This window comes from Pipistrellus kuhlii, unplaced genomic scaffold, assembly GCF_014108245.1.
Source record: "Pipistrellus kuhlii isolate mPipKuh1 unplaced genomic scaffold, mPipKuh1.p scaffold_m20_p_8, whole genome shotgun sequence".
Classification (NCBI taxonomy): Eukaryota; Metazoa; Chordata; class Mammalia; order Chiroptera; family Vespertilionidae; genus Pipistrellus; species Pipistrellus kuhlii.
Window position 1 is genome coordinate 37712753 of NW_023425584.1, and position 12352 is coordinate 37725104.

At 40.4% G+C, this 12352-nt stretch overlaps 1 protein-coding gene across 1 annotated transcript in view; it reads left to right on the forward strand.

Moving 5' to 3' along the window:
- Window positions 1-5925, forward strand: part of INTU (inturned planar cell polarity protein) — a 45901-nt gene extending 39976 nt beyond the window's left edge. Inside the window, exons 12-16 of the mRNA XM_036424564.2 lie at window positions 415-888; window positions 1830-1927; window positions 2280-2469; window positions 4010-4167; window positions 5635-5925. Coding sequence (XP_036280457.1) covers window positions 415-888; window positions 1830-1927; window positions 2280-2469; window positions 4010-4167; window positions 5635-5746 — 1032 coding nt within the window. The 3' untranslated portion in view covers window positions 5747-5925. The remainder of the gene's footprint in view (window positions 1-414; window positions 889-1829; window positions 1928-2279; window positions 2470-4009; window positions 4168-5634) is intronic.
- Window positions 5926-12352: the final 6427 nt, after the last annotated feature.

A 12352-nucleotide genomic window follows, 5' to 3' on the forward strand; every position in this document is an offset into this window, starting at 1 on the left:
ACGGAGCCATGCTGGCTGGGCTTGTTCTCATTTTTATAGTGGTTTTATCCTCTGGTTTGTTTTGGGTAATAGAGGGAAACATAAAAAGAATATAGAATCAGAATAAGTATGTGATTATAAATAAAAGGACTTCTAGTAATTGAGGCTCTTAGAAAACTGCCTTAGGGAATTCCATGTGCCTAAGGTAGTGACTGATGGTATATCAGGATAAGGCACTATGAGATTTGTTTTCAAGGGTGATCAAGAAGCACCGAGCATATCTAAGAAGGAAAGGGGAGGGAGGAGTTTTTAGTAATCATCACATGGTTATGCCATATGCCTACATGTCTTCAGTGTTCATAAATGGATACATGCGTATTGCATATAAATATCTTCATGTGGCTAAATCTGTACTAATGACCCTTTTCCTTACAGAGGCATTATATGTTGTGTGTACTGTTAGAAGCTGGAGGCTGCTCGTCCAAAGCTATTGGGAACCCTGGACCAGACTGTATATATGTGGATCAGGTCAGAACAGCTCTTCACCAGCTGGAAGGAGTAGGTTGCCGCATAAATGAACGGCTGGCATCTTCTCCAAGCCCCTGCTTATCTTGTGCTGACTGGTTCCTTGCTGGATCCCGTGAAAAGTTAGATTGTCTGACCACCTCTCCTATCCTCAGTAGGCTGCAAGGGATTTCCAAAGCAGCAACCTCTCCAACGTGCAGAAGAACTCTTTTTGGTGACTATTCCTTAAAAACACGGAAGCCCAGTCCTTCCCGAAGCAGTGGAGGGTCTGACAGCGGTTGTGAAGGTGGAGAAGGTGTTGGCCCGAGTCCCCACACTACACCAGATGCAGTACGGAGGCAAAGAGAATCTGATGGCTTGGAAGAAAGTGGGGCCATGCTTAAGGTGTGTGTGCGTTCAAGTGTGTACATCCTGGGAGCTAAGCTGTCTTTCTAGTCCTTATTTTAAAACTGGATAGAACTTTTTAAATATATTTTTATTGATTTCAGAAAGGAAGAGTGAGAGAGACAGAGAGAGAGAGATAGACAGAGAGACAGAGAAAGTGACAGAGACAGACAGAGAGAGAGCAACATCAGTGATGAGAGAGAATCATTGATTGGCTGCCTTCTGCATGCCCCACACTGGGGAGTGAGCCTACAACCTAGGCATGTGTCCTGACCAGGAATCATACCATGACCACCAGGTTCATAGGTCGACACTCAACCTCTGAGCCATGCTGGCTAGGATGGAAGATTTTTTTTTTTAATAGAAATTTTAAAATGTCAGATCATTCTTCATTTGAAGTGGTGGATGTTTTAGTCACTATTGGAAAACCAATGATTTAGAACCCAAAAGAATAGGAAATAAAGTTTAAGGACATTTGGAAAGAATTAAGAAGCCATGAACAACTCCTAAAAAAAAAAATAATAATAATAATAATTTCTAAGATTTAGCTGTTGAACAACTGTTGAAGGAACACCTATCTGCCAGGGCTATGCTACATAAAAGAGATAGATACTATGATAAATAACATACAGCCACTGCCTTTGAGGAGTATGGTTTGGAGAGGGAGACAAATACACATACATACAAATTATAACAAAGCTTGGTAAAGGCTCCATAATGGCTGTGGTAGAAGGTTTCTGGGGAGAACTTTCATTTCCTCCTATGACATGGATCTGGGTCAAAGGATAAGCCAAGAGGCACAAGTTAGCATTGACAATATATAAAGGTAACACTGCAAAATAGTAAATAGTTCTCTTAGAAGGGTATTTAGATTTTACATTATTTCTGCTGTTTCATTCCATTCTCAGGCATAAACTGATCTACTGAACTATATTTTTCAGGTCACTAAAAAGAAGTCTACTCTTCCAAATCCATTTCATTTGGGAAACTTGAAAAAGGAACTTTCAGAAAAAGAATTGGAAATATATAACACATTGAAGTAAGAAACTTCCTTATAATATTCTTTTTCACTTAAACTCTTGACTTCAAGGATATTTTACAATGAGAATGTATAAGTCCATAGCAGTGCTGGCCGGCCAGGGAGGGACTGCAGAGGCTGGCTCCAGGGTGTGTCTGGCCTGTCTCGCCCACTCCCGCCCCACTGGCCACCTTCTAATTAATTTCTTTTCAAGGTGCACAAATCCGTGCAGCAGAGCATTAGTATTATAGATTCTGGTTAGGAATATACTTATTAGGAAAACACTTATCAGGAATCTACACAATTCAAAATAAAGCAATATTTTTACATTCACTTAAATATCTTTCTTTTTTCTTTTTTCTTTTTTTCCAAGATTGACATCTGGGCCTGAGAACACACTTTTCCACTATGTTGCTTTAGAAACAGTACAAGGGATCTTTATTACTCCTACTCATGAAGAAGTGGCCCAGTTGAGTGGCTCTATCCACCCTCAGCTAATAAAGAATTTCCATCAGTGTTGTCTCTCCATTCGTGCAGCTTTTCAACAGACCTTGATGGAAGAGGTAAAGCACTGCTATAAATATAGCTTTATGCCAGTTTCATTTCTTTCTCTCTAAATATTCTCTCTAAAAACTCCTTAATTAGCCGAGGCCAGTTTGGCTCAGTGGTAGAGCGTCGGTCTGCGGACAGAATGGTCCCAGGTTCGATTCCAGTCAAGGGCATGTACCTTGGTTGCGGGCACATCCCCGGTAGGGGGTATGCAGGAGGCAGCTGGTCAATGTTTCTCTCTCATCGACGTTTCTAGCTTTCTATCTCTCTTCCTTTCTCTCTGTTAAAAATCAATAAAATATATTTTAAAAATAAAAACAAACAAACAAACAAAAAACACTCCTTAATTAATATATCCAGCTATGAAAATTCTCAAAACAAGAAAGTGGCTTCTGGCTGTATTCTGGAGGGTAAGCCAGAAGGGTTTGTTGATGGATTATGAGAGAAAGAACAACTAAGGATCACTCCACTATTTTGACCTGAGCCTCACAAAAAAATATTTATAGTTCACATAATTGATTGCTTTGCTAATGATTTTATGAATGGGAAATTTATAAAATTTAGAGAGATACTAAATCTGTTTAATATATTTTAAGTATATTATAAAATCATCTGTTTATTTACTAATCTACTCAATAATCTACTCATTATTAATATATTCATTAAGTACCTACTATGTACCAACAACTTAAAAAAATAATACTACAGCTCTAGCTGGTTAGGCTCAGTGGATAGAGCTTCAGCCTGCGTACTGAAGGGTCCTGGGTTCTTTTCCACTCAAGGGCATGTACCTCAGTTGCAGAATCCTCCCTGGCCTAATCCCTGGTCGGGGCACGTGCAGGAGGCAACCAGTCGATGTGTTTCTCTCACATCAATGTTTCTCTCTGTCTTTCCCTTTCTCTCCCACTGTCCCAAAAAAACAGTGGAAAAATATCCTTGGGTGAGGATTATTTAAAAAAATAAAATAAAATACTACAAAGATGCCCTGGCCAGTTGCCAGTGGTTAGAGCTTCGGCTTGTGGGCTGAAGGACCTCGGGTTTGATTACCGGTTAAGAACATGTACCTGGGTTGCAGTTCAATCCCCACCCAGTTAGAGTGCATGTGGGAGGCAGCCAATCGATGTGTCTCTCTTCTATCTGATGTTTCACTCTTCCCCTCTCTCCTTCCTCTTCCCTCTCTTCTCCTCTCTCTAAAAAAATAGATAAATGAGGAAAAAATATCCATGGGTGAGGATTAACAACAACAACAAAATACAAAGATGAGTAGTATATTGCCTCTGCTTGGAAAAGAAGCTATCCCGTCCTTGGAAAGAAAGACCTATAAGCTGCTAATATAATATAACATAAATACTAATACAGGACTATGAACAAAATGCTCCCTGCAAAAGTCAAGGGATACTTTATCTGTGAAGTCTTTTATAGGAGATGGTATTTAATCTGTGAGAAAGAATAGAAATTTTCCTGCAGTTAAGAAGAATGTTATTGCAGGCTCTTAAGTGCTAGGATCAGCACTATTAATACCAGTTAATGCTAATAATACCTATTTATTTACAGAAAAAGAAAGCACTAAACACTGCAGATCATTCAGGGTCTACAAATTCGGTGTCTTCTCTAAACCCTGTGAAAGAACATGGGGTATTGTTTGAATGCTCACCTGAAAACTGGACTGACCAGAGAAAAGCACCACCAGTGATGGCTTATTGGGTAGTAGGGTAAGTGGAAAAAAGTATTTGAAAGTGAAGTAAAATGTTAGAAAAGTGAAAGAAATATGGTAAAGGAGATAAAGATTTAGGATGTAGGCATGAAATTTTCAATCTAACTATATTTTAATATTATTTTAGAACTTTATTTGCTAAGTATCTCTTTTAAATTCCTCCCAAATCTTTTTTATTAAAAACAAATATCTTGCTCTGGCCAGTTTGGCTCAGTGGATAGAGCATCGACCTGTAGACTGAAGAGTCCCGGTTCAATTCTAGCCACGGGTACATGCCTGGGTTGCAGCTCAATCCCCAGTGCGGGGCATGCAGCAGCAGCCAATCAGTGGGTCTCTCTCATCATTGATGGTTCTCTCTCTCTCTTCCTCTCTGAAATCAATAAAAATATACCCTTTTATTAGCATAGATTTAGTAAATGGAACTGTGCTTGGCAAACTGGTGGTAGGTGGGTGGTGTGGCAAACAGAAAGATAAAGTCATACCCATTGTATCTAGCAGTCTTACATCTACCCTGTTTCCCCAAAAATATATAAGACAGTGTCTTATATTAATTTTTTCTCCCAAAGTTGTGCTAGGTCTTATTTCCAGGGGATGTCTTATCTTTCCATGCGCTAGGTCTTATTTTCAGAGGATGTCTTATTTTCGGGGAGACACGGTAGCAAAAGAAATATGAACTATGCTCATAGATCTATATATTTATGAATATACTAGAGGGCTGATTCATGACATCCATGCAAGAGTAGGCTCCCCTTCCCCCAGCTGCTGGCACCAGCTTCCCTCTGGCACCCGGACCTGGGCTTTCCTCCAGCCGCCAGCAGGCACCTGGAAGGAACTTGGGCTTCTCTCGCAGCCCTGGCTTTATCCGGAAGGATGTCTGAAAGGACCTCTGGTCTAATTAGCATATTACTCTTCTATTATTATATTGGGTCTAGTAATAATTAATGTCGTTTTTAAACATTCGTTTAAAATCTTGCTTGGCGTTGACTTGTATTGACAAAACCTTCAAACACGTGGTATCTACAGAACGTGTGAAGTGCAGCCCTGGCTTTATCCGGAAGGATGTCTGAAAGGACATCTGGTCTAATTAGCATATTACTCTTCTATTATTATATATATTAATAGTACTTAATTGATGATATCACCATTGGCTTTATCATAATAATAATGACTAAATTTAATATTTAAAAACAGGGAAATGGTAAAACATATTGGTAAAATAGGCTTTTTACACTGTAGAAAAATAAAAATAAGGCACTTAGGTAAATAATTTATAAGGCACTTTTAAATAATTTATTTAAAAGTAAATCTAGCTGCATTTCCCTCTACTATAGATTTGGATTAGTGTTTTACTTTATTACTGGTACTTTCAGAAACAAAATATAAATAAAATAAAATAAAGTGAATAGAAAGTTTTTATTTTTCTTTATTTGAATTTCTAAAATAAATGTTTTCTTTTTCTCTACAGGAGACTCTTTCTCCATCCCAAAATTCAAGAACTTTATGTCTGTTTTCATGACTCAGTTACAGAAATTGCCATTGAAATGGCTTTTAAGTTGTTCTTTGGATTGACCTTGTAATTGTGTTCTTGCTACACAACAACACTGCACAATAAGAAGCACTGAGCAGTTTTAGGATTGCTGAAATGCATACACAGAAGATGCTGTTTAGTTCCTTTTCACTGAACATAATATTGTTAAATATTGAGATCATATGTTGTTGGATTTGATGCACTAGATCTTAATTAGTATTGTGAGACTTTTTTTAAAATTTAATATATTTTATTGATTTTTTACAGAGAGGGATAGAGAGTAAGAAACATCGATGAGAGAGAGTCATCATTCAGCTGCCTCTTGCACACCCCCTACTAGGGATGTGCCCGCAACCAAGGTACATGCCCTTGACCAGAATCGAACCTGGGACCTTTCAGTCTGCAGGCTGACGCTCTGTCCAATGAGCCAAACCGGTTTTGGCTATTGTGAGACTTTTGAAAAGATACTTGATCAAAATATGAAGAAGCAGTTGTTAACTTAATTCCATTTTGGTATATAACATTAATTTATTGACTAGTTTGAAATAATGTGAAGTGTTTTATATAAAATTAATATAGAAATATTTACCTTGAAAAAATACTCAGTTCATTGTGTATTTGTCTCAAGACTGACTGATACTGAATCTGGTGAATGAATCAGGAAATTGGGAGAACGAGACCAGTCCTGTAACATTAGGGCTGTAACCATGAGCAAGTCTTTGTAGTTCTCTGAGCTCAGGGCATTAAGGTATCATGGGTATTAAGGCACTGTGTTTACACATATTTGTTAAATGTCTTAAGTTTCTTGATATTTAAAAAAACAACAACTATGATCTTTTAATACTGAGAATTATTAACAAATGCAGCTACTTATCACCTCAGGTTTTCAAACAGATTGAAAACTTGGGGTTTTATTATAGAAGACTTTTTTTTCTTCATTCAATAAAATTTTAGTCTATTGAACTGCTTTCCTGATATCAAAGAATCATATTGAACACCACTCAAGAACTGAAACAAAAAGATAAAGCAAGCTATAGATCTTACTAAGGATAAATCATTTGCTATGCTGTAGATGTATACCGCAATGTCCACGTTATAAAGATACTAGGCACCTGTTGCAGGAATATTCCTGCAAGACTTCCGGCGGGCTTCCCTCCCGCCACCGGGGGGCAGGGCGGGGCACACCTTGTCCCGCCTGCCTCACCACGGCCACCACCGCCACTGTCTCCGAGGCCACGTGCGCTGCCACCACTGCTGCGTGCCCCACCCCACCCACCGGACCCGCTGCGCCTGCCACCCTCGCTGCCTCCCGCTGCAGCCTCTGCAGCCGCACGCTGCTGCTGCTGCTGCTGCTGCTGCGCACCTCGCCCCGCCCCACCCCGCACCCTCCAGCAGCTGCAGCCACCTTGCTTCCCACTTTTTCTCCCTCTTCCTTCTATGCTGCCTTCAGTCCTCAGGCCTCCCTCCCTCCATGTATGCAAATTAACTGCCATCTTTGTTGGGTTAACTTGCATGCTCACTCTGATTGGCTTGTGGGCGTGGCTGTGTAGTGGAGCGATGGTTAATTTGCATGTTACAATATTATTAGGTTAGATTACACTTTTTAAAAATGAATTCAAACATCATCTTGGTTTTCATCTTTAAATGGCTATTAAAGTAAACATTGCAAATAAACTTAGTATACCATTTTTCCAAATACGTTCTAAGTCACATCTGAAAGTTGATTAGTTTGATTTCTGGATAATACTTATCTGCCACTTTATTAAATAAAGGGGACAAAATGACAGTGCAGATGCCACAGAGGTATTGGGTTTTGTTAGCATCCTGCAAATGGGCCCTTCCACCAAAGTCTATTGATGCAAAAGATCATATAGTTGCCATTTAAAAAAATATCAAGTACTGTCTTATCACTTTCATATATAAGGTGGGGCAGACATAAGAATAAGCTGTTTTTTGCATACTCACAACTATAAACCTACTTTTGTCCCAGCCTGTATTTTTAACTCCCCACAATTCCATTCTAGAGTCTACTGCCTTTCCTCCTTCCATTTTCTTTAGCTATTATTGATTTATTTTTGTGGGGTTAGAGAACTATACTCAGCAAAGTAAAGTTTATTTGTGCCAAGGGACTTTAATGATGATGCCTAGTAAATTTGCAGTGCCTTCTTTTTTATATTTCTAATTAAAACGGAAACCTGTGAAACCAACTAAATAGGTTTGTCTGCTTTGAGCATTCTTGAGAATATTGTGAATAATTGTTGTGTGTGTGAGTTCCCTCTAAATCACATGTGTCAAACACAAGGCCCGCGGGCCAAATCCGTCCCACCAGGCCTTGCAATGTGGCCCGCACCGCGCTGTCATCACTGCACTCCGCTGCGTTTCCATCACAATGACAGTTTATGACTGTTCAGTAAACCATTCGGCCCGCGATTTAGGCTGGATTTTAGATTTTGGCCCCTTCTCTGATTGAGTTCGACACCCCTACTCTAAATAGTGCTAGTACATGTTATGTGCTATAAAAGTGTTAGCTGCTGCTGCTACTATTATCAAATATCCATTGGTTGAAAACCAAGGAATCGGCTAAATCGTACCTGCTACTGGACAAAATGTTGGAAAGAAGTTGAGGAAAAGTATTCAGCACTAAACATTTTTGAGAATAGGATTTATATGTTGGCTGTTTGTTTTTTTAAAATATTATTAAATGTTACTAAAACTTAGACACTAAGTTGTGTGAAAATAATTTAATTTTGTAGAGCTATATTTCTATATTCTATATAATTGAAGCTATTTTTATACTGTATTGATAGTTTTTAATAAAGATGGTTTGGAGTTTGTGGTTGTGTTGCCTTTTCATGCATTGGTCTAAAAAATGTTTATTGAATTTTTACTCTATGCCAAGCGCTGCTCTGGATGCTGGGGATGCAGCAGTGGGGGGAAAAAACGGATAAAAATCCCCACCCTCATGGAAGTGAGGAGCACAAAGGCTATGAGACTCTATACTTCCATATTAACATGTAAATCACCAGAACTGAGTCTCTAAATCAGTGAATAAAATGCAATGCAGCAAGTTAAACTTTTTCAGCTCAATCTGTTGAAAGAGTTGATCTAAAGTTCTTAAGTTTTTTTTTAAAAAAAGCCATATTTCTAAGTACTTTAAAGTTTGCTGTCTTTCATCAATGAATAAATACCATAAATAAACGAGCTTGAGAATATCATAAAGGAATCTATACTAATAAAAGGGTAATATGCTAATTAGACCAGATAGACCAGACATTCTGCCAAGGGCTGAGGCAGCAGCCGCGGCAGCTGCGAGGCCTAGGACAGGTGGCCAGCAGTGGCGGCAGCAGGGTGATGCGGTGGTGCCTTCCCCTGATCAGACGGGTCGCCTCCCACGGAGGGGGACCAGACTGTGGCTTAGGCCTGCTACCCTCGGAGTGGGCCTAAGCCAATAGTAGCATATCCCCTGAGGGCTCCCGGAATGTGAGAGGGGGCAGGCTCGGCTGAGGAACCCCCGCACCAGTGCATGAATTTTTGTGCACTGGGCTCTAGTATGTTATAAACACTATTGAGTCAAATGCAGGGGTAAGCTAGAAAGGAAGGAAGAGAGCACTGCCCCAGGGAGCAGCTGAGCATTTGCTTTTCTGTCCTCCGAGATACCCATGTTCCCTGCCACCAGAAATGTTTCCTTTGACTGCTCTTGGCACCTTGGAGTGAAATTCAGGTAATCAATCACTCCTTCAATTTCTCCCAGGGTGCTTGTTAATGCTGCCAATTCCCTGTAAAGATATTGAAACTCATTTTTCAGAGTTCTGAAAAGACACCAATCATTTATTTCTTGATTTCACAAAGGATCTTAAAGTCTGTAGAGGACCAAATGGGAAGAAACCTGGATATTCTTTAGATTGTTGCTGACTGGGCCCGGGATATTGACAGAATCATGTCAGTTGCACTGCCTCCCTGGGAGTGCGGAGATGTTCTTAGTTCCTGACTAATGTGTTTGTTCAGGAGGAAGGAGTGGGTGGTACCTGGGCCCTCCCAGGCTTCTTGTTTTCCTGTGAAACCCCTTGTTGGATTGGAGGATAAATAGATGTGCTGCCTGGCTCAGGAGGTCGTCAGTCTGCCTCTCCAGCAGAGGAGGTCAGCGGCCCTCCCAGCTCCCAGCTTGAAATCTATCTCTGTGTCTTCCCTCTTTATTTCTAATATTTCTCAATCCCTGGGCACCTCCACTTAGAATTGGTTCATTCATCTCTCTTTTCGTGCGGGACGCGGAAAAGGGAGATCCTGCCAGATCAGGCCCCCGCAAAGTCAGTGTAATGAGAAGACTTTAAAGTTTCTAAACCTATGAATAATGACTTGTCCAATTTTTTCAGAAAGATTAATCTGGCAACAACATGTAAAATGGAGAGAGACTTGCACTGAAAAACTAAAGAGCCGAATAAGTAGCTATGGAAAGTAGCATGAAACAACAGACCAGTAGGACTTGCCAACTTTTTATGTGAAGTAATCAAAATATTAACAAAACAAGAGGCCTAGTGCATGAAATTCAAGCACGGGTAGGGCCCCTAGGCCTGGTTGGTGATCAGGGCTGATTGGGGCCTTCCAGTTGCCATCCAAGGCCTCCCATCCCTAGCTGCCGGCTGCCAGCTGGGGCCTTCCTTCATCCCATACCACCCCGTGGTGGTGAACACACATCATAGCAAGCAACCGAACACCCAAGGGGACACTTTGCATGTTAGCCTTTATATATATATATAGATTCCTACTCTGGAATCCTTTTGGCCTACATATTTGTTTTTTTTTTACTAGTGACAAGTAGCAAGAAAAGTGTTAAAACACACTTAGAATAATGAAGAAAAACTTAGAACATTAAGTTCAAAATTGTCAATAACTCATCTTGGGTTTTCTGGGTGTGTTTCAAGGCTGCATGTCCTACAAAGTAAGAGATGATAACACAGTGTCTCCATGTATGAGAAACTATCAAACATGCTATCAAAAGGAACCAGGAATCTATTCTAGAGGGGTCTCTAGGATATACGATTTTTTTAAAAAGGGAGGTGGGCCGAAACCGATTTGGCTCAATGGTAGAGCGTCGGTCTGCGGACTGAAAGGTCCCAGATTCGATTTCGGTCAAGGGCAGGTACATTGGTTGCGGGCACATCCCCGGGGGATGTGCAGGAGGCAGCTGGTCTATGTTTCTCATCGATGTTTCTAGCTCTCTATCCCTCTCCCTTCCTCTCTGTAAAAAATCAATAAAATATATATATTTTAAAAAAGGGGGTGGGGGAGGGAGATGGAATTAAATAGAAGCAGATATGTAGTGAGTGAGTATTCTTGCCCAAAGAAGTCAAACCTGAATCTGCTCAGCCTCAGAGGAGTTCCCAAAGTGTGGGAGGGAAGAAGTGTAGGTGTCACCAAGATGTCTGGGCCTCCATTGAGGTCAAAACTAAGACAAAACTAAGACAATATCTGCCAATGTCACTATCATTCTCTCATTTGTCTAGCAGCTACATGAGGTATGCTACTGCCACAGGCTGAAGAGCAGTTATGTAAATCCAGCTGTTTTTCCTTCAGACATGAGCTTTCCAAAAATATAAAATAAGGCTATTCTTACTACATATTTTTTTGTTTTGAAAAATATTTTAAATATTATTTGTGTTGAGTATTATTATTTTTTTAAATATATTTTATTGATTTTTTTACAGAGAGGAAGGGAGAGGGAGAGAGAGTTAGAAACGTTGATGAGAGAGAAACATCGACCAGCTGCCTCTTGCACACCCCCTACCGGGGATGTGCCCGCAACCAATGTACATGCCCTTGACCGGAATCGAACCCGGGACCTTTCAGTCCGCAATCCGATGCTCTATCCATTGAGCCAAATCGGTTTCGGCTGGGCTCCTAATTTTTAAAAATATATATTTTATTGATTTTTTACAGAGAGGAAGAGAGAGGGATAGAGAGTCAGAAACATAGATGAGAGAGAATCATAGATCAGCTGCCTCCTGCACACCCCCCACTGGGGATGTGCCCGCAACCAAGGTACATGCCCCTGACCGGAATCGAACCTGGGACCCTTCAGTACGCAGACCGATGCTCCATCCACTGAGCCAAACCGTTTTCAGTAGGGGCTCCTAATTTTTAACAGAGAAAATAGGATCCTTTAATAAAAAAAATGTTTGGTCCTGACAGGTGAGTTAAGTGGTTAGGGCACTGGCCTGCACACCAAGGGGTCAAGGATTCAATTTCCCCTCAAAGGCTCCTAAGGGGGTTGCAGGTTCCATCCCTGAGGGCCCTGGTCCGGGTGTGTGGGAAAGGAACTTATCAATGTGTCTCTCTCACATCAATGTTTCTGTTTCTCTGTCTCTCTGTTTCTCCCCATTCTTCCTTCCTTTCCATTCTCTCTGGGCAGCAATGGAAAACATATCCTGGAGTGAGGATAACAAAAACAAAAAGTTGGTGAACCTCTAGTCTAGAATAGGTCACTGGTAACCTGCACATTCACATTGCCTCAAGTTTAGGCCAGTGGTCAGCAAACTCATTAATTAGTCAACAGAGCCAAACATCAACAGTACAACTACTGAAATTTCTTTTGACAGCCAAATTTTTTATTTTTTTTTATTTTATTTTATTTTTTAAAATATATTTTTATTGATTTTGT